This window comes from Oncorhynchus kisutch, linkage group LG3 (assembly GCF_002021735.2).
Source record: "Oncorhynchus kisutch isolate 150728-3 linkage group LG3, Okis_V2, whole genome shotgun sequence".
NCBI classification, from domain to species: Eukaryota; Metazoa; Chordata; class Actinopteri; order Salmoniformes; family Salmonidae; genus Oncorhynchus; species Oncorhynchus kisutch.
The window spans coordinates 41,841,345-41,867,981 of record NC_034176.2 but is presented as its reverse complement, the minus strand read 5'-3'; the positions used below and the strand labels follow the sequence as shown (position 1 = coordinate 41,867,981).

Below are 26,637 nucleotides of genomic sequence, written 5' to 3'. Positions count from 1 at the left end.
AGTGATGTCATGGCTTTAGAAGCTTCTGATAGGCTTATTGACATAATTTGAGTCAATTGGAGGTGTACCTGTGGATGTATTTCAAGGCCTACCTTCAAACTTAGTGCCTCTTTGCTTGACATCAAGGGAAAATCAAAAGAAATCAGCCAAGACCTCAGAAAAAAATTGTAGACATCCACACATCTGGTTCATCATTGGGAGCAATTTCCAAACACCTGAAGGTACCACGATCATCTGTACAAACAATAGTACGCAAGTATAAACACCATGGGACCACGCAGCCGTCAAACCGCTCAGGAAGGAGACGCATCTCTAGTGTCTCCTAGAGATGAACATACTTTGGTGCGGTAAGTGCAAATCAATCCCAAAACAACAGCAAAGGACCTTGTGAAGATGCTGGAGGAAGCAGGTACAAAAGTATCTATATCCACAGTAAAACGAGTCCTATATCTTCAAAACCTGAAAGGCCGCTCAGCAAGGAAGAAGCCACTGCTCCAAAACCGCCATAAAAAAGTCAGACTACGGTTTGCAACTGCACATGGGGAAAAATATTGTACTTTTTGGAGAAATGTCCTCTGGTCTGATGAAACAAAATTAGAACTGTTTGGCCGTAATGACCATCGTTATGTTTGGAGGAAAAGGGGGGAGGCTTGTAAGCCGAAAAGCACCATCCCAACTATGAAGCATGGGGGTGGCAGCATCATGTTGTGGGGGTGTTTGCTGCGGGAGGGACAGGTGCACTTCACAAAATAGATGGCATCAAGCCCTGACCTCAATCCTATAGAAACTTTGTGGGCAGAACTGAAAAAGCATGTGCGAGCAAAGAGGCCTACAAACCTGACTCAGTTACACCAGCTCTGTCAGGAGGAATGGGTCAAAATTCACCCAACTTATAGTGGGAAGCTTGTGGAAGGCTACCCAAAACGTTTGACCCAAGTTAAACAATTTAAAGGCAATATACTCAATTAGTATTTGGTGGCATGTAAACTCCTGACCCATTGGGAATGTGATGAAAAAAATAAAAGCTGAAGAAAATCATTCTCTGTACTACTATTCTGACATTTCACATTCTTAAAATAAAGTGGTGATCCTAACTGACCTAAGACAGGGAATTTTTACTAGGATTAAATGTCAGTCATTTTGAAAAACTGAGTTTAAATGTATTTGGCTAAGGTGTATGTAAACTTCCGACTTCAACTGTACATAGGGCAGCACCAATATAGTAGTACATTTAAACGCTTAACTAATCCACGTTTTGGTGAGATGTCATGATTTGTTCAGTCAACTCCCATTTCATGTTCAAGGATACCATACATCCCATCCTCAAACTCCAGAGCTGCCCGGCGAATGATCCTCTCTCGTACGATGTCAGAGTCCTTCTTTGGTTTTGGCTTCTCTGCTTGGGCCTTCTGCACTGTACGCCTCTGAAGAGTGGAAAGAGAGATAATTCAGTCATTTCGGCTTAGTACCAATTGATTACCCACACTTCCATATTGACTATTCCCAGGTTTTCCAGAAATCCTGGTTGGAGGTTTTCAGATTTCCTGCTTATTCCCTCCTAGTTTCGAGAATCTTCCAACAGAGATATCTGGAAAACCTGGGAATTTTGGGAAAGTTACTGGAACTTTTGCAACTCTTTTTAAACAGTAATACTGCCACTCATTTGATTCCTCGTGGTACTAGAACAGGGTAGAGAGGACTTGATTGCACATCAACTTAGTCCAAAAGATAACAGGAAGTCTATAATTCATAGGAAATAACGAGAATTTTGCAACCCCGTATGAATCCACTGAGATGTCTGGAGGCCCACCTCTATCCTCTTCTCGTAGCTGCCTCCCTTGATGATCCTGTGGATGTAGATGCTAGGGATGTGGATGTCCTCTTCAGCAAACGTCCCCACATCCACCACCTCCTCTACCTACACACAGATAGAGTTGGATGAAGCATTTTATTTCACCTTTATTTAACCAGGTAGGCTAGTTGAGACCAAGTTCTCATTTACAACTGCGACATGGCCAAGATGAAGCAAAGCAGTGTGATCAAGCATGAATCAACAGAGTGTCGTTGGTCACTCCAAACACTGATCCTAGGGGGATAACTAAAGCCACACTCCTCAATCTCTGTTTCCCACCGCTGTGATGGATTCACATTTGTAAAATACAACGTTCAATGTTTTCATTCTGGTCTTTGTTTACGGCTGATAGAGGGTGGAAACAGAGTTTTAGAGAAGTGTGTCTTTATACCTCTCTTTTTCTATCTGCTAACAGGGAGCAGGTACCACACTGTATTCATTTCCCCAGCATTGACAACCACCAAGCCTGGAGTAAGCTGCTTTCATGCGACAGCTTGGCAGTGGGGCCTTTAGAGGTCGAGCCCAGGGGAAAGGGCCTGATCCTGGGCTCAGAGGTGATGGAAGGTGGGTACAGGTTCTGTCCATCACAAGAAGAAACCCGGTGTTACATTACAAGCTCTGTCCCAATGTTATTAGATTTAGAAGGACTTGGAATGGTCCAAGTATGGCCTGAAGAAGGGGTGTTGGCAAGGGTTTCAAGAAGCATCACAATCATCATCTCAATTGCCTTCATCGCCATCATGATCATGATCATCAGTAATCCATTAGTGTCAACCATAAAGGAATTACACAATGTGGAGGTGAAGACACCATTACTGACTGTGTCACTTAGCAAGGAATCTAAACCCCAATCATACCAGCCACATAACAGAAGCCATGACGACTAGCAAAGATGATAGCTAACGTTCATTAAAAAAGCTTTAAAATGAACCAGTCTCAGTTGGCTGGTTACTAAGCAACATTTTCAGAAAGCTTCCTGCTAAATGAATTACTTCCAGAGTGTGTCCTGTGGGTTCTGCCTGAGATATGTTCCCCATGTTATTTAATGAGACATTCATTGTAATGGGTATTGATCCCAGGAAGAAAGAGGTCAACGTGACTCGGTAAAAAGGGCAGAAGGTAAACACTATCTTCCTTTATAGAACCCGGTGACTAGAGATATTTTGGACAGCACACGTCTATTTACCAGAAGTACGTTCAGCAAGGGAAATGGCTAGTTTGTGAACGTTAACACAAGCTGACACATTCTGCTTGTTTTGTGTTAAATCGCAAACGTTAGCTAGCTGTCGTAGAAGGTTGTGTGCTGCAAAAGTAAGTGTCTGTTTTGGGTCTAAACCTCTTTGCAAGAATATCAACATCTTTGGAGTGAGCCCATTATTTTCCGACCCCTTCATCCCATCGTTGTGTGCTGTTTGTTATGGTACCCCAGTAGCCTATGAAGAGCAGCATGAGATAACAACACTTTCTGCTGAAGTAGACCCTCGCTAAGCTTTAGAGATACAGAGAGAGAGGGTGAGAGAGAGTGAGAGGAAGAGCGGGAGAGAGATCAGGAAGAATGAGAGAGAGGGGGAGGGAGAGGGGGAAGTGACAGAGAGAGAGGGGGTGAGGGGGAAGTGACAGAGAGAGAGGGGGTGAGAGAGTGAGAGGAAGAGCGAGATCGGGAAGAAAGAGAGAGAGGGGGAGGGAGAGGGGGAAGTGACAGAGAGAGAGGGGGGGAGAGAGAGAGAGAGAGAGAGAGAGAGAGAGATCAGGAAGAAAGAGAGAGAGGGGGAGGGAGAGGGGGAAGTGACAGAGAGAGAGGGGGTGAGAGAGTGAGAGGAAGAGCGAGATCGGGAAGAAAGAGAGAGAGGGGGAGGGAGAGGGGGAAGTGACAGAGAGAGAGGGGGGAGAGAGAGAGAGAGAGAGAGAGAGAGAGAGAGAGAGAGAGAGAGAGAGAGAGAGAGAGAGAGAGAGAGAGAGAGCGAGCAGGGGAAGAAAGGAGAGAGAGGAAGAGGAGCTCAGGGACTCTTTCAGGAGCAATAATCTTATAATACGATGCTGAAATCATCCCTCTTCATAAAGACTCAGAGGGGAGACACTTCAGAGAGGGAGAGGTAGGCCAAATCGACTTGCAGAAACGAGGGAAAAAAAGAGATCTCTACAGAAAGGGGGACAACATAAATTGCAGCCCTCTACTTTCCCCCTATATTCTCCACTCCAATGTAACAGAGGATATTATATATTTATTGCATTCACACATGGGGGCAGCAGGTAGCCTAGTGGTTAGAGCGTTGGGCCAGTAACCCGAAAGGTTGCTGGCTCGAATCCCCGAGCTGACAAGGTAAAAATCTGTCGTTCTGCCCCTGAACAAGGGCAGATAACCCATTGTTCCCCTGTAGGCCGTCATTGTAAATAAGAATTTGTTCCTAACTGTATTCCCAAGTTAAATAATTTTTAAAAAAGGTAGACGACAGGTGGGCATTTACAGACACATAGAATTGAGTCCTTCCTTATCTCAGCTTCCTCTCCCTCCACACTCTACAATGACTGACTGAGACAAGCCAATGGGTAAAAGCCAAAAGGATTCCATCTAAGCGTTGTCATGGCTACAGGGGCTTTGGTGGTTAGCCGGGCGGTTCAGGGCAGTAAAGTGATTGAGGCGAGTTCTCTCTCTGGGTTAAATCTCTGATAGTGCGAAAGGGGAGCCAAGGGCGGGGATGAGAGACTGGACACTTTGCTAGGGGCTGATGCAGCATCTGACACAAGCAGATGCACACACACGGAATGCAAGCACGGACACACACACACACCAAAGTTTCCCTTAGCAGGTAATTGCAGGCTTTTGGACGATAAAATGAATTAGAAGCCGATAAAATTGCAAGTGGCCAAATTGTCTGGGGTAATTCTACATTTGTTGTAAGCCCAGCTGGTATGGACACTGACAGTTGTGAATCTGATGCAGCCGAAGAGCTACTGCCCCCTTACCCGGGAAAGCACCGAACAGACAGGGACGTTGAACCATCGAAAAGATGCGCAAATATGATGAGTACTACATTGATTTGGGGTTCACTTATATTGGGAGTAGTGCCTTTCCTCAGCCACAGTGTGTTATATGTGCAAAAGTACTATCTCACAACTCGATGAAAACGTCACTCTTGGGCAGACATTTAGAAACAAAACATGACAATTTGAAAAATAAGCCACAGGAGTTTTTTGAGCGAGAATAAAGACGACTTTCGAGTAGTAAGACAAGTATAAAAGCAACAGATAACATTAATAAGAAGGGGCTAGAAGCGTCTTATATGGTGAGCTACCAAGTGGCTAGGACAGGCAGGCCCCCTACTATTGTGGAGGGCTTAATACTTCCTGCTGCGGCGGATATGGCTGGGGGAATGCTGGGGGAAAAGGCCCCAAAAAACTATACAGACAATGACCTCATCAAACAACGCTGTTTCACAATGCATCAGTGACATGGCAGGAGATGTTTTTAAGCAATTACTGCTTCGCATACAAGCCAGTGAATTCTATGCGTTACAGCTGGAGGAGTCAACAGACGTGGCGGGCCTGGCACAGCTCCTGGTATATGTCCGTTACGTTTTTGGGGGATCAATTAAGGAAGACATCCTCTTCTGCAAACCACTGGAAACCAGGACAACAGGAGAGGATATTTTTAAAGTTCTGGGCAGCTTCGTGACATCAAATGGACTTTGTTGGTCAAGATGTGTTGGTATCTGTACTGATGGCGCAAAAGCCATGGCAGGAAGACATAGTGGAGTGGTAACGCGAGTCCAAGCAGTTGCTCCCGACGCCACTTGAGTACACTGCAGCATCCACCGAGAGGCTCTTGCTGCCAAGGGAATGCCTGACAGCTTGAAAGATGTTTTGGACACCACAGTGAAAATGGTTAACTTTGTTAAAGGAAGGCTCCTGAACTCCCGTGTATTTCCTGAACTATGCAATGATATGGGCAGCAACCATGTAACGCTTTTACAACATACAGCAGTGCGCTAGTTGTCAAGGGGCAAAGTATTGACGCGAGCGTAAAGTTTTCTTTACTGACCATAATTTTCACTTGTCTGACCGCTTGCATGATAAAGAGTTTCTCACACGACTGGCCTATCAGGGTGATGTTTTTTCTCGCCTGAATGATCTGAACCCAGGATTACAGGGACTCTCCGCAACTATATTGAATGTGCGGGACAGAATTGAGGCTATGATTACAAAATTGGAGCTCTTCTCTGTCTACATTAAGGACAACACACAGGTCTTTCCATCATTGTATGATTTTGTGTGTGCAAATGAACTCAATGTCAAATGTGATATAGCGAAGCACCTGAGTGAGTCGGGTGCGCAATTACGCAGGTACTTTCCCAAAATGGATGACACAAACAACTGGATTCGTTATCCCTTTCATGCCCTGCCTCCAGTCCACTTACCAATATCTGAACAGGAGATTGTGAAAATATAATTTAATCAACCACGTACCTTGCAACCACGTACCTATGTGAGAGTGGATTATCAGCCCTCACTAGCATGAAAACTAAATACAGGCACAGACTGTGTGTGGAAAATGATTTAAGACTGAGACTCTCTTCAATACAACCCAACATTGCAGAGTTATGTGCATCTGTTCAAGCACATCCTTCTCATTAACCTGCGGTGAGTTATTCACAATTTTTGATGAACAAATACAGTTTTATATGTAAGATAGTTAAATAAAGAGCAAAGTTATTGATTATTATTATATTATTATTTGTGCCCTGGTCCCATAAGAGCTCTTTGTCACTTCCCACGAGCCGGGTTGTCACAAAATCTCACACTCTTTCTTTGTTTAATAAATGTATTCTATAGTGTGTGTGTGGCAGGCTTACAATGATGGGAAGAAAAAAAAAACATTTGAGAGAGTGCGCTGGAGGTTGAATGTTTGAAGGAGTACGGAACTATAAAAAGTTTGGGACCACTAGTTTAGAGCAATCAGGCAAGGTTTTCCAGATTAGTGGAGAACTAGGCTTTTTTTAAATAAACTGCTTTAGACAGGTTGCAGCTGTGCCAGTGAGTGATTGACAAGGCATGCTAGAGGTTCATATTCCCTTTCTCTAGTTGTCAATAGCGCTCCGGTGTGACCTTAGTGGTTGAACGTATGGAGGGGGGATGATTGTAGACTAGTTTCTATAAGTCTTCTGTATGTGCTTCAATAGCCTACATTCTAGATACCCGATTCAATCACCAGCCCTGCGGCCTTAGAGGATGATGGTGATAGTGATGATGAAGACGACATTGTAAGGGGGGGGGGGGGTGTTACACCACCCACCCATGTCGCTCTACCCTGCCTCACTAGAAACACAGTCTGTCCTCAGCTCAGTGAGCTGTTGCCTAAGCTAAGCCAAGCCCAGCCAGCACAATAAACAAACTCAGCCAATTTAAATATTATATGTGTATAAAAGGGCCCAGTGTGGCTTTGATCTGCGCGGTGGGGGTGTGAGTGGGGCTGCAGCAGGGCTCAGCAGGACAGAACAGAACTGGAATGAATCAAAAGACAATGAAACACACAGGAACGCAAATGCACACACAAACCACCTAGCGACACACGTACATATGTTAATTGATATTCCTGTGTCTGTAGTAGCATTTTCACATCAATGAGAGCGGGGAGAGGCTTGAAGTGACCTGGGAGAGAGACACAGGGAATGAAAGGTCCACTGGGAAACACACACACACCTTTTTTTGGTCCGTGTGTTCTTTTTGAGAACTCTGAGCGCTGTCAGGGCATATTCATCTCAAACTGATGGGCATACAGCGTGTATATGTGTGTGTGCCTTTGTCCTAGTGTGTTGTGGTTAGCTGTGCCCAGCATATTCACCTCCTTCAGCCCCAGTCATATTATTAGATCAAAACGTCAAGTCAAGGCACAGCTCGCTGATGTGATCAATGGAAATGAATAAGACAGGAGTTACACCCACACACACACACACACACACACTAGGCTGTTGATAAGACCTTTTTACAAATCCACGGATGTGAATGAACTGCTGTGACCCAGCCCTGTACCACCTCAGCTGTGTGTGTGTGTGTGTTTGTGTGTTGACATTAAGGGACGTTCAGACAAATTGCTCTGATCAGTACACATATGAAGGGCATCCATTTCTCTTTGAGTGGAGGCTCAGCCTTTTCTAAACCTTTGTTGTATACCAAGGAGCCAATCAAAAGCGATGAGTACTTCGCTACTTCAGTCATCTCTCTCCGCACTCTCTCTCTCACTCACTCTCCCTATCTCCCTCCATGCCCCTTTCCACACAGACCTAGCCACACCCCCTGTCACTCAAGGAGCACATTTGTTGTTCCTCCTCGACAAGGGCTGCGGTTCAAACTCATAAAAGACACACCCTCGTCCACTTACCCTCATCTTATGCCCTTGGGGGAATCCCCATCACCATTTTTGAGGGAGGGCCAAATGATTAGCCAAGCAAGGGTAGTTTGCAACGTAAGCCCCTCAGCCCTCGTTTTTAGTCGAGTTGGCGAGTGTACAATTATGTTCACTCCGGGGCCTGAAACTCCCCATAATGCAATTCGTGATGATTGTACATCCGCTAAGAAAAGTCAGCCAAAGATTATAACCTCAACGTCAATATGGAGTCAACATACAAGTGTAAGTAAAAATGAATGTAAATAAGTTAGAAATTGTGCTACTAATACACGACAGCACAAACACATCTCGTAAAAGTAATGACATTTTTGTTTGGTTAGCTTTTGGAAATTGTAGAAATATTTTTTTTTCGCAGGATTCGTAATGTTATTTAGCTCATTGATTTGCTAGCTATCGTAGAGTAGGTATATATTAATAATTATATATTTCATGTAAGTAGACATGCAATCATAATTGACTGTAGCGCATATAAACCACCCACAAGCTACCGGTAGCTGAAAACACAATCATCTTGGGATGAAATAGTGACAAATTTCCGGTCATGGGCGGTCCATTTAAAAATAGGTCCTTCCTCCCTCCCTCGCCCCTTGCCATGCAAGTGTATTTTTTATATATATTTTTTTATTAACAACAAATCAATACAGGAAGTACATGTGGAAACACAAGTATATATAAATAATATACAAAGGACAATTGGGCTAGGGTGTACAATATCACAATACACAAGGACCATACACTTATTAATCAAACAGCTTTTTTGTTAGTAGAGTATTTAGTTGTCTTAAAATACAGTTCAATTTATTTTTGTAAGGTAAGAAAATGTGGTGTTTTGTTTGTAAATTTACATTTGTGAATATGAAATTTGGCCAAAAGAATGAAATGAATTACATAAAAATGTTTCAGCTTATTTCTATCTTAGGTAAAGAATCCAAGCAGTACATCTCTCCACAATAGTGTAAGATCTTCATATATGTGTTCAATTATAAATCTACTGATGTCTTGCAATAGTTTTCTTACATGAATACAATGCCAAACAACATGCAACACTGTTTCTTAGTGGTCATTAGAAAAGGAACAATTTGAGTTTATGTTTTCCTTAAACGTATTCATATAACGGTTGGCAGGATAATATTTATGAATAATTTTAAAGGAAACTTCCTTAATTTTGTTAACAAGTAGGTACAGTGGGGCAAAAAAGTATTTAGTCAGCCACCAATTGTGCAAGTTCTCCCACTTAAAAAGATGAGAGGCCTGTAATTTTCATCATAGGTACACTTCAACTATGACAAACAAAATGAGAAAAAAAATCCAGAAAATCACATTGTAGGATTTTTAATTAATTAATTTGCAAATTATGGTGGAAAATAAGTATTTGGTCAATGACAAACGTTTATCTCAATACTTTGTTATATACCCTTTGTTGGCAATGAAAGAGGTCAAACGTTTTCTGTAAGTCTTCACAAGGTTTTCACACACTGTTGCTGGTATTTTTGCCCATTCCTCCATGCAGATCTCCTCTAGAGCAGTGATGTTTTGGCTCTGTTGCTGGGAAACACGGACTTTCAACTCCCTCCAAAGATTTTCTATGGGGTTGAGATCTGGAGACTGGCTAGGCCACTCCAGGACCTTGAAATGCTTCTTACGAAGCCACTCGTTCATTGTCCGGGCGGGGATCATTGTCATGCTGAAAAACTCAGCCACGTTTCATCTTCAATGCCCTTGCTGATGGAAGGAGGTTTTCACTCAAAATCTCACGATACATGGCCCCATTCATTCTTTCCTTTACGCGGATCAGTCATCCTGGTCCCTTTGCAGAAAAACAGCCACAAAGCATGATGTTTCCACCCCCATGATTCACAGTAGGTATGGTTTTCTTTGGATGCAACTCAGCATTCTTTGTCCTCCAAACACGACGAGTTGAGTTTTTACCAAAAAGTTATATTTTGGTTTCATCTGACCATATGACATTCTCCCAATCTTCTTCTGGATCATCCAAATGCTCTCTAGCAAACTTCAGACGGGCCTGGACATGTACTGGCTTAAGCAGGGGGACACGTCTGGCACTGCAGGATTTGAGTCCCTGGCGGCGTAGTGTGTTACTGATGGTAGGCTTTGTTACTTTGGTCCCAGCTCTCTGCAGGTCATCCACTAGGTCCCCCCGTGTGGTTCTGGGATTTTTGCTCACCGTGTGATTTTTGCCTACAATTTTGTTTCTGGTGTCCTTTGACAGCTCTTTGGTCTTGGCCATAGTGGAGTTTGGAGTGTGACTGTTTGAGGTTGTGGACAGGTGTCTTTTATACTGATAACAACTTCAAACAGGTGCCATTAATACAGGTAACGAGTGGAGGATAGAGGAGCCTCTTAAAGAAGAAGTTACAGGTCTGTGAGAGCCAGAAATCTTGCTTGTTTGTAGGTGACCAAATACTTATTTTCCACCATAATTTGCAAATAAATTCATGAGAAATCCTACAAAGTGATTTTCTGGATTTTTTTTTCTAATTTTGTCTGTCATATAGCTGAAGTGTACCTATGATGAAAATTACAGGCCTCTCTCATCTTTTTAAGTGGGACAACTTGCACAATTGGTGACTGACTAAATACTTTTTTGCCCCACTGTATGTGTGTGGCAACATCCACACACAGATATTATCAATAAATTCATTCCAATAAGGCATAAGGTATAGATACAACATCCTGCTGGTATAGATACAACATCCTGCTGAAACAAGGTTCGTATCGCTCTGTTGTTGAATGGACCAAAAGAGAAACAAATCTTTCCTACTGATGAGTCAACAGGGTCAACGGAAGGTAGGCTCTTGACACGTTCCTGAATAATAAAGCAACACCTGAAGGAATGGCATCTAAAACAATTGCAAAATCTTTAGGTGTTACAGGGACCTTGTAAAGTGATAAGAATTCCTTATAACTAAGTAAAATACACTCTTGCATTTACCAGTTGGCTCACCAATAGGATATTATTTCCAAACCAATATTCTAAAAACAAAGAAGTATTTTTATACAATATATCCCGCTTATTCCATATATAATATCTGTGTGGAGAAAAATTATGCTTATAAATTAAGGACCATGCCAAGAAAACTTGCCTATGGAAAGCAGATAGTTTCACTGGAACTTTGTCAATATTATAATTGCAAACCAACATGAAGTTAAGGCCACCAAAAGTAGAGAAGACAATATGAGGAATAAAATTCCACATAGAAGTGGGTCTTCTTAGGAGTTGTTTTATCCAATTGATCTTAAAAGTATTATTTAAGGTAGTAAAGTCCAGAAAATGCAGCCCACCATTCTCATAAGTGTTCATTACAACAGTTTTCCTAATGTAATGGGTACGGTTTCTCCACAGAAAGTTGAAAAGCATCTGGTCTATCTCCTTGCTTATTTTACCGTCAAGATGTAAAGATAGAGCACCATATGTTAGTCTAGAGATACCTTCAGCCTGGGTTATTAGGACTCTTCCTTTTAAAGATAAGTCCCTCTGTAGCCATTGATTTAGCTTCTTCTGGGTTTTTTTAATAAGAGGGTTCAAATTTAGTAAGCCTCTCGACTTCTGATCCTTTGTAATGGTTATGTCTAAATATGTAAGTTCTTCTTTTACTGGAATACCATAATATGAAGGTGTCACACAATCTTTGACAGCCATGAGTTCACATTTATTAATGTTAAGATATAGACCAGACGCTTTGGAAAAGGATTGTATCACATTGATCGATATGGGAATTTGGTTAGCGTCTTTCAGAAAAAGTGTAGTATCGTCAGCCAGCTGGCTTATAATATTTTTTTTATTATGGAAATACCTTGTACAGGACTATTATTTAAAGAATTTCTAAGAAGTTTGTTGATTAATAAAAACAGGTATGCAGAGATAGGACAACCTTGCCTAATTCCTCTCTTTAACTCAAATCTAGGTGAGGTGCCACATTTCAATTTGATAGAGCTGTTACCATTTGTATAGAGCGTCTTAATAGACTTACAGAAAAAAATCCCCAAACCCAAGTCTCTCAAGGGACTGGAAGAGGAACTGATGTTCTACTGTGTCAAATGCTTTATAAAAATCTAAAAATAATATCAATCAATCAATCAATCAAATGTATTTATATAGCCCTTCGTACATCAGCTGATATCTCAAAGTGCTGTACAGAAACCCAGCCTAAAACCCCAAACAGCAAGCAATGCAGGTGTAGAAGCACGGTGGCTAGGAAAAACTCCCTAGAAAGGCCAAACCCTAGGAAGAAACCTAGAGAGGAACCAGGCTATGTGGGGTGGCCAGTCCTCTTCTGGCTGTGCCGGGTGGAGATATTATGAAGCTATCCTCGGTTGTTAGGCCTGAGCAGTCAAGTATGTCTAATACTAGTCTGATATTGTTAGAAATATGTCTGTTCCTCATAAAGCCAGACTGTGTTTCCATCAATGATTGCATCCAGGACATCTTTAATTATTTTTGCAAGTAATAAGGCTAATATCTTGTAGTCATTATTAAGAAGACAAATTGGGTGCCAGTTATCGATGAGCAGCACTTCTTTTTTAGTCTTAGGTATCAGTGCTATTAACCCCTGACTTATTGTAGGAGGGAGAACATTGTTTTTAATACTCTCTAAAAATACTTAAAATAGGAAGGGAGCTACTTGTTCAGAAAATTATTTGTAAAATTCTGATTCTACCAGCACCTGGTGATTTATTGTTCTTTAAATGTTTGATAGACTCTATAATCTCTTCAACTTTGAGGGGTTCATCACACTGTTTCGATTCTATATCACTGATAGAGTAAACATTATTCAGTGAGTCAAAAAACATATATCTGTGGATTCCTGACAGTACGTAGAGCTATACAATTTTCTGTAAAGAATTCTACAGTATTTAGCAAATCATTTTTGGTAATCTGTAATAACACCATCAATTTCTAGTTTATGGATAGTGTTATTTGTAGAGTGAAATTTCTCAAGTCTAAAGAAATAGGATGAATTCTGTAAGGCTCCTTCTGCTTTTAATCTATATATATTATCCAGTTTATTTTGTAACTCAATCAGTTCCATCTTCTCCTCCCCCGAGAGGCTGGCTGGGGACCTCTGAGAAAGGGAAGTTATCTTAATGATCACCTTTTCCTCCTCAGCTCTTCTGGTCTTAGCAAGATTACTACCATATTTTCTAAGGTATTTGGACACCTCAAATTTAAAGAGCTCCCAGTTCTTGCAATAAGATTTTTCTTCACAAGCCCTTTCCCAAAAGTGTGAAAGCAGATCTTTAACCTCAAATGTAACGATATAATGATTTAATAACGAGCTATTTAGCATCCAGTAGGATGCTCTACCAAGGTTAGTATCAGGGGTAAATATTTTGATATCAATGTAAATGGCCCTGTGGTCTGTGAAGGGAGTAGTACAAATATTTGTAGTAACACACTCACTATCAATACACTTGGATATAAGCCAAAAATCTATTCTGGATTGTCTGGAACCTGTTTTGTTACTCCAAGTGAATGATCTGTTGGCCGGAAACCTCTCTCTCCATTTATCAGTAAGATCAAACTTTTCCATAGGCCAACCAATCAGAATTTGGGTTTAAGGAAGGATCTGGAGAAGGTCTGTATGGAGAAGTGGGCCAAAATCACTGCTACAGTGTGTGCAAACCTGGTCAAGAACTACAGGAAACGTATGATCTCTGTAATTGCAAACAAAGGTTTCTGCACCAAATATTATGTTCTGCTTTTCTGATGTATCAAATACTTATGTCATGCAATAAAATGCAAATTAATTACTTAAAAATCATACAATGTGATTTTCTGGATTTTTGTTTTAGATTCCGTCTCACAGTTGAAGTGTACCGATGATAAAAATGACAGACCTCTACATGCGTTGTAAGTAGGAAAACCTGCAAAATCGGCAGTGTATCAAATACTTGTTCTCCCCACTGTGCATGTTCCTAAGTCCTTTTTCATTTGGAAATAAGTATTAATAACTAAATAGAGCAATAACCATGTAAAGTCGGAGCAGACCTGTATGCCCTTTAAAACAGTATCTTAGTTACTGTATACATAAAAAATAAATACAACTTTCTGTCTTCTTTGTAAGTTTGTAAACAAAATAGGCCTTCTGGTCATAGAAGAACAAACTAATAAATTGAAGTACCTGAGTATTACGAAAAATGGTCACCTGATGCTTGTTAGGTAACATTAATCAATACAAGGAAAATGAGAATACCATGGCCAAAACCATCAATCTATTCCTTCTGGTGAGATTCTAGGGAGGAATATGGATTTCTGAACCGTTGATGAAGCCTCATCCTCCGACGAAGTAAGCAGCTTTTCCCTCATTTCGTGCTTTCTTGATCGTTGGCCACAACTTGTTCCTTCTTTCTATGTCCTCCGGGCTGAGATGGTCAGCGAAACGCAGACCATGGCTCTGAAGGAAGGCGTTCTTCCTAGCAGCTTTCCAGACAGCATCCCTGTAGAATCTGGCAGTGAAGAGGATGATGATACCCCTGGGTCTTGAATCGTTTTGCTGTTGCTTCTTGCCGAGGCGATGCACAACGTCGATGTCATCGCCAACTTTGTTCTTCTCTGCAGGCATAACTTCTTGGCAGATGTGGATAGCCTCTCCTCGCACATCCTCATTCTCCACCTCTAGCATGCCGTAGAGTCTCAGGTTCCATCTTCTTGTGTATTGTTTCAGATCAGTGAGACGTCTATGGTAGACATTGTTATTCTTTTCCACCTTTTCCACACTTTTTTCAACTTTTGCCACTCGTTTTCACATCCTTGATTTCACCACATGCAAACTCCACAGTCTTTTTCAAGCCTTCGATAACCATGGTGTTCACGCCTACCATTTTCTCAATGGCGTCAGACCTGGAGTTGATGAGTAAAAAGAGGGTAGCCACGATGTCAGAGTTCATGTTGGGTTTTTTGGAGGGTGGAGGTTTGCACGGAGTAACCGGTAAAGAGGGGAATTCGTCATCTTTAACAGCATTCGAAAGCATGATATTATCAATAGGGCAAGCGTAGTTATGGCAGTTGTCTATAAGCACGATTCTCTCTTGTTGATTAGCAATAGAACAGCTAGCTTCTTCCTTTCTATTTTTGTCACGACTTCGCATGGACATGCAGAAATAAATTATCCAATTCTTATTCCAGTCACAGGAATGTTTTTATATCTTGAACAAATAAAAACAGTAATAGTAATGACCGTAAACTTGTTTTTTTTTTCACAATCTTTCTGAAGTTTGTTGCGGAGCTCTGTAAAAAAGCGTCTGTTCAAGCCGCCATCTTGGCCTTCCCTTGCCATACAAGTGTATACTCGTCAGATGTCATGATAAGTCATCAGAAGTGTCCACTTAATTATGCGGACTGATGGGATAGGCTGTGTCTTTTAAATGTTTGGACTGTAGCCCAGAATACACGTATGTTTAGTCTCTGCATAGTCAATACAGCATTTGCAACAGTGTTGATGACAACGATGCTGTTTTCACATTTTCTCTTAATATAAATCCACTAGCGTTCTATAATTACACTCTTTGTTTTTGTTTTTCTTACATCGGCAAACATCTAACCACTAATGCTAATTGCTAGCTAGCTTATAAATGTCAATGGTCAGAGAACGTAACTAGCTTTCCAGCCTGATAATACCAGTGATGGTATGTAGACCTAAATCTGCATGATTTTTGCAGCGGTATCTTCTAAATCGAAGAGGACTATGCGAAGCAAGAATATGTATGCGTCATGAAGTAGCTAAGAGAATACATTCAATGTAGCCAAAGATTATAGGGTCCTATAGGAGACACTTGGGTTCCTATGTGTCACAATAACTTCTCCTTGGTATTTTCATTTGTTGTCATGTCAAAAACTGTATGCCCACTACTATATTCTAACTATAGAATTAGAATAATCATTCTATTTCCATGATTCCAACAGTTCACCAAAGTGTTTTGCTCTAAATCACAAGTCAAATTGCAATTGCAACATTTTGGTTTTGGGGCGGCAGGTAGAGGGTTGGGCCAGTAACCCAACGGTTGCTGGATCAAATCCCAGAGCTGACAAGGTAAAAATCTGTCGTTCTGCCCCTGGACAAGGCAGTTAACCCACTGTTCCCAGGTAGGCCGTCATTGTCAATAGGAATAGGAGTTTGTTCTTAATAACTGGCTTGCCTAGTTAAATAAAGGTTACATGGCAGCGTGGAAATAACCTCAAATGAGGGCAGGAAATGCAGAAACATAACATACTGTCATACCATCAGAAAATTATAATAATACTGTGATATTATGTTTTTGCTATATCGCCCAGCCCTAGACAAAACACATCATGACAAGAGACACCACAACATTACATAGACTAAGACAACAACACAACAACTACACAACATGGCAGCAGCACAACATGGAAGCACACACATTTTTAGGCAAAGACAACAGCACCAAGGACAAAATTGTACAAAAAACACATCACATGAAGCAGTCACAAGTGTCAGTAAGAGTGTGCATGATTGAGTCTTTGAATTTAGAGATAAAACTGTCCAGTTTTAGTGTTTTCTGTAGCTCGTTCTAGCCGCTAGCTGCAGAGGAAAAGAAAAGAGGAGTGACCCAGGGACGTGTGTGCTTTGGGGACCTTTAACAAAATATGACTGGCAGAACGGGTGTTGTATCAGAGGATGAGGGTTGCAGTAGATATCTCAGATAGGGAGGAGTGAGGCAGGTTTTTATAAATAATCATCAACCAGTGGGTCTTGCACCGGGTATACAGAGATGACTAGTTTACAGAGGAGTAAAGAGTGAAGTGGTGCATCTTATAAGGAGCTTTGGTGGCAAATCTGATAGCCGAATGGTAAAGAACCTCTAGCTGCTCAAGAGCCCCTTTACCTGCCTATCTATAAATTACGTCGCCGTAATCTAGCATGGGTAGGATGGTCATTTGAATCAGGGTTAGTTTGGCAGCTGGGGTGAAAGAGGAGCGATTACGATAGAGGAAACCAAGTCTAGATTTAACATTTGCCTGCAGCTTGGATATGTGTTATATGAGAGAGAGAGAGAGAATGTGTGTGAGTGAGTTGAGGCGTGTCGGCGAGGGGAAGTAGGGGTCAGTCTGGCTGCGGGCGATGGAGCATGAGGTTGACAGCGACCCTTAGCATCCAACTTATTCATAGCCACTCCATCTCCTTCTGTGTCTGTGTGTATGCATGCGTGTGTAGACTCTTTGCCACAGTCAGGTCTCAGGCTTAATTGCACTAACCTGGGAAACAGACGAATATTGACACCACAAGCTATCTGTTTCGAACAAGCTCTCTTAGTTGAAGGCCTGTTACTTCAGAATGTGTGTGTGTACTTTGTTTGAGAAAAATATGACCGTGTCCTGGTGTGTTATGTTCTGTATATACCAGTAGATCTGAACATGCAAGCAGGGAGTCCCACCTGCCTGTCTGAGATCACTAGCTCCATTAGGATGCCATGCTATAGCTATGCTATTCTACAGCCATTACGGTGTGTAGGCAAGCAGGTGAGCTGTGCCACGGATTCTGGTGTGTAGTAGTTCAGAGGTGAGCACGTTCACACAGAGACAGACAAAAAAAAAACAATAGTTTCCCACAGTGAATATCAGAAAGCTTTTATGCAAATGTGACCACTGTTATTACCTGCAATTTTCTGTGATTCCTGCAATTACCTCAGATTGCTCTGGAGAAAATGTACCACGGGAGGTTTTGGCTAACTTTGCTACAAGGAGTAGGCTTGAACGAGCAGTGCACTGGTTTTCAATATGTACGCTAGCTCAGCTACCAGTGGTCAAGGGGAACTTTGCATGATCCAGACAATGTCAATGATACGCGATTGGTAGCACTGAACATTTTGTTAACCTTTATTTTAGCAGGGAAACCCCATTGAGGCCAAGGCCTCTTTTCCAAGGGAGCCCTGCGTGAACACACAATCATACAAATGTACAACATTTACAAATACCACACAATAAAAAACAATATTTGCAGACAATTTAAAGGGATACTTTGGCACTTCATATACTTCCCCAGAGTCAGATGAACTCGGGAAATACCCTATTTATACCTCTGTTATAACCTATACTGTATATAGTTCCTCCAATAGGGCATTAAAGAGTACTGGTGTTATAAAGTGCTGAATATGTTCTTGAAGTGGAACAGCTCTCCATCATGCACACACTACCCACAACATTCAATGAAGGCACTGAAGTCTTACAATCACAGACACACTATTCAACCATACACAGAATTTTACTTCTTTCTCCTGCAGTTTTAGAGGGGTCACCAACTATTTTCTCTGAAAGCATACATTTCCTGCACATACAGTGCCTTCAGAAAGTATTTATGCCCCTTGACTTATGTCACGTTGTTGTGTTACAGACTGAATTCAAAAAGGATTTAAAAAAGACATCTCAACCATCTACACACAATATCACCATAATGATCAAGTGAAATACATAAATATCGAATTTACATAGTATTGACTCAGGGGTGTGAATACTTATGTAGAAACATCTTTAGCAATGATTACAGCTGTGGGTATGTATGGGTAAGTCTGTAAGAGCTTTGCACACCTGGATTGTACAATATTTGTACATTATTCCTTTTATAATTCTTCAAGCTCTGTCGAGTTGGTTGTTGATCATTGGTAGACAGCCATTTTCAAGTGTTGCCATAGATTTTCAAGCCAATTTAAGTCAAAACCGTAACTAGGCCACTAACTATGTTGTCTTGGTAGGCAACTCCAGTGTATATTTGGACTGTAGGTTTTAGGTTATTGTCCTGCTGAAAGGTGAATTTGTCTACATGTGTCTGTTGGAAAGGAGACTGAACCAGGTTTTCTAGGAATTTGCCTGTGCTTAGCTTAATTCCATTTCTTGTTATCCTAAAAAAAACTCCCTAGTCCTTGCCGATGACAAGCATACCCATAACATGATGCAGTCACCACCATGCTATAAAATATGAAGAGTGGTACTCAGTGATTTTTTTGTGTTGGATTTGCCCCAAGCATAACACTTTGTATTCAGGACATAATGTTAATTTCTTTAACACATTTTCTTCAGTTTTACTTTAGTGTCCTACCGCAAACAGGATGCATGAGCTCGAAGGAATTTGCCTGTAGAGCACAGAGACCGGATTGTATCGAGGCACAGATCTGGGGAAGGGTACAAAAACATTTCTGCAGCATTGACGGTCCCCAAGAACAAAGTGGCCTCCATCATTCTTAAATGGAAGAAGTTTGGAACCACCAAGACTCTTCCTAGAGCTGGCTGCATGACCAAACTGAGCAATCGGGGGAGAAGGGCCTTGGTTAGGGGGGTGACCAAGAACCCGATGGTCACTCTGACAGAGCTCCAGAGTTCCTCTGTGGAGATGGGAGAATCTTCCAGAAGGAGAACCATCTCTGCAGCACTCCACCAATCAGGTCTTTATGGTAGAGTGGCCAGACAGAAGCCACTCCTCAGTAAAAGGCACATGACAGCCCGCTTGGAGTTTGCCAAAAGGCATCTAAAGGACTCTCAGACCATGAGGAACAAGATTCTCAGGTCTGATGAAACCAAGACTGAAGTCTTTGGCCTGAATGCCAAGCGTCACGTCTGTAGGAACCTGGCTCCATCCCTACAGTGAAGCAAGGTGGTGGCAGCATCATGCTGTGGGGATGTTTTCAGCGGCAGGAACGTGGAGACTAGTCAGGATCGAGGGAAAGATGACTGGAGCAAAGTACAGAGAGATCCTTGATGAAAACCTGCTCCAGTGCTCAGGACCTCAGACTGGGGCGAAGGTTCACCTTTCAACAGGACAACAACCATAAGCACACAGCCAAGACAATGCTCTGAATGTCCTTGAGTGGCCCAGCCAGAACCCAGACTTGAACCTGATCTAACATCTCTGAAGAGACCTACAAATAGCTGCTCCCCATCCAACCTGACAGAGCTTGAGAGGATCTGCAGAGAAGAATGGGAGAAACTCCCCAAATACAGGTGTGCCAAGCTTGTAGCATCATACCCGAGAAGACCCGAGGCTGTAATCGCTGCCTGAATACTAATGTAAAAGTGACATTTCAGTTGTTTTTTAAATGTATAAATGTGCAAACATTTCTAAAAACCAGTTTTTTCATTGTCATTATGGGGTATTGTGTGTAGATTGATGGGGGGGGGGGACTATTTAATCCATTTTAGAATAAGGCTGTAACATAACACAATGTGGGAAATGTCAAGGGGTCTGAATACTTTCCAAATCACTGTATATAAGAAAGCTCAGGAAATATTTGTATATACATGTATATTTTCTTTACACATATTTAAACCTATTTTTTGGTAGGCACAAAACTACCTCCATTCAAATGTTTATACCGTTTCCTTCAGACAAGTTCAGTGACACTTGTGGGGGTTGTAGAGCAAAACAGAGAATCTCCCCTTTCCACAGTGGAGTCACATTAGTTTGTAGCCCAAACAGTTCGGACGCTACAGACATTTTCGTGAGAAGACCGACATTCGGGATGTCTCATCGTCTGACAAAAACAACTGCAACTCGGCCACCTTCCACCTTGGTTGATTGAGACGCAGCCCACGCAACAACAACAAAAAACATATCTCTAGCTTAAACAGACAGATTTTGATGGGGATTTTTTTAATTATGTAACTTAGATTGACGCAGCGGTGCGTCAATTGACTCTAGGTTAATTGAACAACCGTTGCATTACAGCCCCCAATCCATTGGACATGGTGATTGTACCTGTGATAAGGGGACAAGAGACAGAGAGATGTGTGCTACGGAACGTTCCACAATGGAGCCCAGCATAGACTCGTTGCCTAGCAACCAGGGTGGACTGCAATTATTCCGTCATTTTCAAAGCATTCTATCCATCTCCTAAGAGAATGAGAAAGTTGCCTACTTTTTAAATTATTTTACCAGTAAAACCTTTAGCTAGTTCCACCACCTTTGGAAGACTGAGGGATAAGTCAAGCTAGTGTGTAGTGTCGTAGCCTATATCTGAGGTTGAGTTGAGGATGAGTGTCATTCAATACTGTTTTCATTGAAGTGTGACATAAGTCGGGAGCACAGTGGTAAGATCCATCTTCAACAACACGGTCACAAATAGATTAGCCATGTAGGAAAATGACTCCTTTTATTTTCTGCACACCACAACCATGCCACTTTATGCTAGTATGCCACCTTTCCAACAAGTCAGTTCGTCAAATTTCTGCCCTGCTAGAGATGCCCCGGTCAACTGCAAGATCTGTTATTGTGAAGTGGAAACGTCTTTTTGAGCAGCAACGGCTCAGCGGCGAAGTGGTAGGCCACACAAGCTCACAGAACGGGACCGCCAAGTGCTGACGCACGTAGCGCGTAAAAATAGTCTGCCCTCCGTTGCCACACTCCCTACCAAATTCCAAACTTCCTCTGGAAGCAACGTCAGCACAATAACTGTTCGTCGGGAGCTTAATTAAATGGATTTTCCATGGCCGAGCAGCTGCACACAAGCCTAAGATCACCATAAGTAATACCAAGTGTCGGCTGGAATGGTGTAAAGCTCTTCGCCATTGGACTCTGGAACAGTGGAAACGTGTTCTCTGAAGTGATAAATAATACTCAGTCCAACAGACGCATCTGGGCTTGGCGGATGCCAGACGAACGCTACCTGCCCCAATGCATAGGGCCAACTGTAAAGTCTGGTGGAGGAAAAATGGTCTGGCACTGTTTTTCATGGTTCAGGCCTCTTCGTTCCAGTGAAGGGAAGTCTTAACGCTACAGCATACAATGCAATTCTATATGATTCTGTGCTTCCAACTTTGTGGCAACAGTTTCGGGAAGGCCCTTTCCTGTTTCAGCATGACAATGACCCGTGCACAAAGTGAGGTCCATACAGAAATGGTTTGTCGAGATTGGTGTGGAAGAACTTGACTGGCCTGCACAGATCCCTGACCTCAACCCCATCAAACCTCTTTGGGATGAATTGGAAAGCCGACTGCGAGCCAGGTCCTCCACTGAGGCCCACTGGTTGGTCTGTCTATCTGCCTGCTGTACGCTGTGTCCCTGGGGGTCAGAGCCATACATACATTATTACCGGGGCCACTCCAACACCTGACCTATTCCAACACACTGCTCAACCCAGGAAGCATTTAGTAGAATGCCACCAGATCAATACCCACAACACCCCAGACTGAAGGCAGAACATGTTCCGAATTTCAAAGATGAACTTATCTTCAGTGAGGCCATAATTGTTTCCCTATCAGAGATAAAAAGATAAAAGGGTTCTTAGTGGCTATGGCAATACAAGGCGATTGCTATATTGCCTCAATTTCATAGATAATTGTCATGTGCTTTGGCACCATGAAAAGGAGTCGCCATAAAAAATGGTTAATGAGGATATGGTCATTTTCCGGTCACAAAGTTAACACAGGTGGAAAGCGTTAAGACTTGTGCCTCATATTGAACGTGTTGCTTTATGCAAACAAATTGACAGAGTAGAAGTGTTACATTCTAAATAGACAAGAGAGGCTAAATTCCAGACATATTCTCATTACAATTTTTATCCTAAATCATTATTGGGTGCACCGTGGGAATCGAACTCACAACCCTGGCGTTGTAAGCGCCATGCTCTACCAACTGAGCGACACGGGACCGTGGTGATTTTCTATGATAGCTATTCCTTGTGTGTGAAGAAGACATTTTTTAGAAGCGCTACTCCCATTACACGTGAGAATATTGTTTGACATGTCTATGCTTGGCTTCAGTGCAATTTAGACAATAGAGTGGATAGAAGCGTTTATTTTATATGCAGATGTCGGTTTGAAAGGCACTTCTGAATTAAGGTAAATGAAAAAGAGCTAACAAGTTTTAAAAAATGTAAAGCTTACTGCTGAAATGTTATACCTTATGTTTAATGGCGATTAGTTAAGGAGTTGGATGCAAATTTCAAACTCTGTTTCTGTTCATAATCTGATTTCAAAGGATGTTTGGGAAGTGTGTTAGAAACGATTCATTAATTGAGACGTGACCACAATTTAAAATAGGCTACCTACAGTAACATTTCTTTAGTCTAAACTAAGATATTATATCCCCTTTTCAAAATAATTTAACTCCTTTCTCACCTTGCTTTAAATGCAATTCCCTTCCCTCTTTTTCCTCTCTAGGGTGTTCCTCCCTGCCACAGTCGTTCTGTGTCAAATTAGTTCGTAAAAAGCATGACATAAATACCATTTAGGTGTCATGAATTTAGAGCATTTGACCTGCACTCCATAAAATGTGGCATGTGCAATAACGTTTTACAACCAAGCTTGATGACCAAGTCCCCTGAACAACAGTTGCCGTCAAGCTTGATTCATTAGACTGAGAAAAAATATTGCACAAGCCACACTTTACTATCGGTTTGCATTCCAGATCAACCATTCATCCCTCAACCTGTAGGCCCAGTGTTTCAGTTGCCCGCCGCTGCTAAATGAATATAGGGAAAACACTGAGGCCTATTTGTTTAGCACTTTCTGAGTGAGTGAGTGAGTGAGTGAGTGAGTGAGTGAGTGAGTGAGTGAGTGAGTGAGAAAATTGGTAATACAAACATTGTCATCCTGCAAGAAACCTGGTATAGAGGAGATGGACCCACTGGTTGCCCTCTAGGTTACAGAGAGCTGGTAGTCCCATCCACCAAACTACCAGGTATGAAACAGGGAAGGGACTCAGGGGGTATGCTAATTTGGTATAGAGCAGACCTAACTCCCTCAAAACAAGAACATTTTACATTTGGCTAGAAATTCAAAAGGAAATAATCATAACAGAGAAAAATGTCCTCCTGTGTGCTACCTATATCCCCCCACTAGAATCCCCATACTTTAATGAAGACAGCTTCTCCATCCTGGGGGGGGGTCAATAATTTCCAGGTCCAGGGACATGTACTAGTCTGTGGCGACCTAAATGCCAGAACCTGACAAGAACCTGACACCCTCAGCACACAGGGGGACAAACATTCCCTCCCCCATATGCCCCCCTAGGCAAAACTATGACAACATAACCAACAAAAACGGGGCACATCTCCTGCAGCTCTGTCGCACGCTGGGTATGTACATAGTCAATGGTAGGCTTCGAGGGAACTCCTATGGTAGGTACACCTATAGCGCATCTCTTGGCAGTAGTACTGTAGACTACTTTATCACTGACCTCAAGGCCGTCATTGAAAATAAGAATTTGTTCTTAACTGACTTGCCTAGTTAAATAAAGGTCAAATAAATGTATTTATTGTCAATTAGTGTTGCTTCCTAAGTGGACAGTTTGATTTCACAGAAGTGTGATTAACTTGGAGTTACATTGTGTTACATTATGTTGTTTAAGTGTTCCCTTTATTTTTTTGAGCAGTGTATATCAACGAATTGGCGCGGGCACTAGAAAAGTCTGCAGCACCCGGCCTCACCCTACTAGAATCTGAAGTCAAATGTCTACTGTTTGCTGATGATCTGATCTTCTGTCACCAACCAAGGAGGGCCTACAGCAGCACCTAGATATTCTGCACAGATTCTGCCAGATCTGGGCACTGACAGTAAATTTCAGTAAGACCAAAATAATGGTGTTCCAAAAAAGGTCCAGTCGCCAGGACCACAAATACAAATTCTATCTAGACATCGTTGCCCTAGAGCACACAAAAAACAACACATACCTTTGCCTAAACATCAGCGCCACAGGTAACTTCAACAAAACTGTGAACGATCTGAGAGATATGGCAAGAAGGGTAAGGCATAACATTCAACATACCAATTAGGATCTGTCTAAAATTACTTGAATCAGTTATAGAACCCATTGCCCTTTATGGTTGTGAGGTCTGGGGTCTGCTCACCAACCAAGAATTCACAAAATGGTACAAACACCAAATTGAGACTCTGCATTCAGAATTCTGCAAAGATATCCTCAGTGTACAACGTAGAACACCAAATAATGCATACAGAGCAGAATTAGGCCGATACCCGCTAATGATCAAAATCCAGAAAAGAGCCGTTAAATTCTGCAACCACCTAAAAGGAAGCGATTCCCAAACCTTCCATAACAAAGCCATCACCTACAGAGAGATGAACCTGGAGAAGTCCCCTAAGCAAGCTGGTCCTGGGGCTCTGTTCACAAACACGCACCACAGAGCCCCAGGACAGCAACACGATTAGACCCAACCAAATCATGAGAAAACATTGGATAATTATTTCCAATGTGTTAAGTAATTAACAAAAAAACATAGCAAACTAGAATGTTATTTGACCCTAAACAGAGAGTACACCATGGCATAATACCTGACCACTGTGACTGACCCAAACTTAAGGAATGCTTTGACTATGTACAGACTCAGTGAGCGTAGCCTTGCTATTGCGAAAGGCCGCCGTAGGCAGACCTGGTTCTCAAGAAAAGACAGGCTATGTGCACACTGCCCACAAAATGAGGTGGAAACTGAGCTGCACTTCCTAACCTCCTGCCCAATGTATGACCATATTAAAGACACATATTTCCCTCAGATTACACAGATCCACAAAGAATTCGAAAACAAACCCAATTTTGATAAACTCCCATATCTACTGGGTGAAATACCACAGTGAGCCATCACTGCAGCAAGATTTGTGACCTGTTGCCACAAGAAAAGGTCAACCAGTGAAGAACAAACACCATTGTAATACAACCCATAGTTATGCTTATTTATTTTCCCTTTTGTACTTTAACCATTTGTACATCGTTACAACACTGTATATATACATAATATGACATTTGTAATGTCTTTATTCTTTTGAAACTTATGTGAGTGTAATGTTTACTGTAAACTTGTTTATTTCACTTCTGTATATTATCTACCTCACTTGCTTTGGCAATGTTAACATATGTTACCCATGCCAATAAAGCCCATTGAATAGAATTGAGAGAGAGATGTGTGTGTGTGTGAGTGAGAGAGAGAGAAATAATGTGTGAGAGAGACTACTATTTCCTACACCAATTCGATAAAAAGTCCATAATAATAAAATCATAATAATCTGACTGAGTCTGCCACATCAGCCACAGCATGCTGGTCAATAATGGTATGGTATGGTATGGTATGATAGATAGTAGTAAAGGTAGTGCTGGATCAGATGTTGTCCAGGTCCGTCAGCTCAGACAGACACTCTGGACAGATGGTTGAGATGCCTAAAGGTTGAAGCTGACAGTCCATGATTAAACATGCAATTACGTCCCCAGCAGCCTGAATCTCTCCTCTTCTCCCGCTCAACTCAACGGGTGTATTATTCAGGGGACTCAAGAGAACACACATGCACGTGCGTGCGCACACCCACATAACAAACACACATTGACAAAGCATCAACATACATACATACATACATACATACATACATACATACATACATACATACATACATACATACATACATACATAC

General features: G+C 41.9%; 1 protein-coding gene across 2 annotated transcripts in view; it reads right to left on the bottom strand.

The window, feature by feature from the left end:
• Nucleotides 1–26,637, bottom strand: part of oxct1a (3-oxoacid CoA transferase 1a) — a 108,677-nt gene that overhangs the window by 45,530 nt on the left and 36,510 nt on the right. For both annotated transcript variants that reach the window (XM_020475269.2, XM_020475274.2), the window contains exons 8-9: nt 1,811–1,918; nt 1,310–1,424 (exon numbers count right to left, since the gene is read on the bottom strand). In XM_020475269.2, the coding sequence (XP_020330858.1) occupies nt 1,310–1,424; nt 1,811–1,918 (223 nt within the window). The remainder of the gene's footprint in view (nt 1–1,309; nt 1,425–1,810; nt 1,919–26,637) is intronic.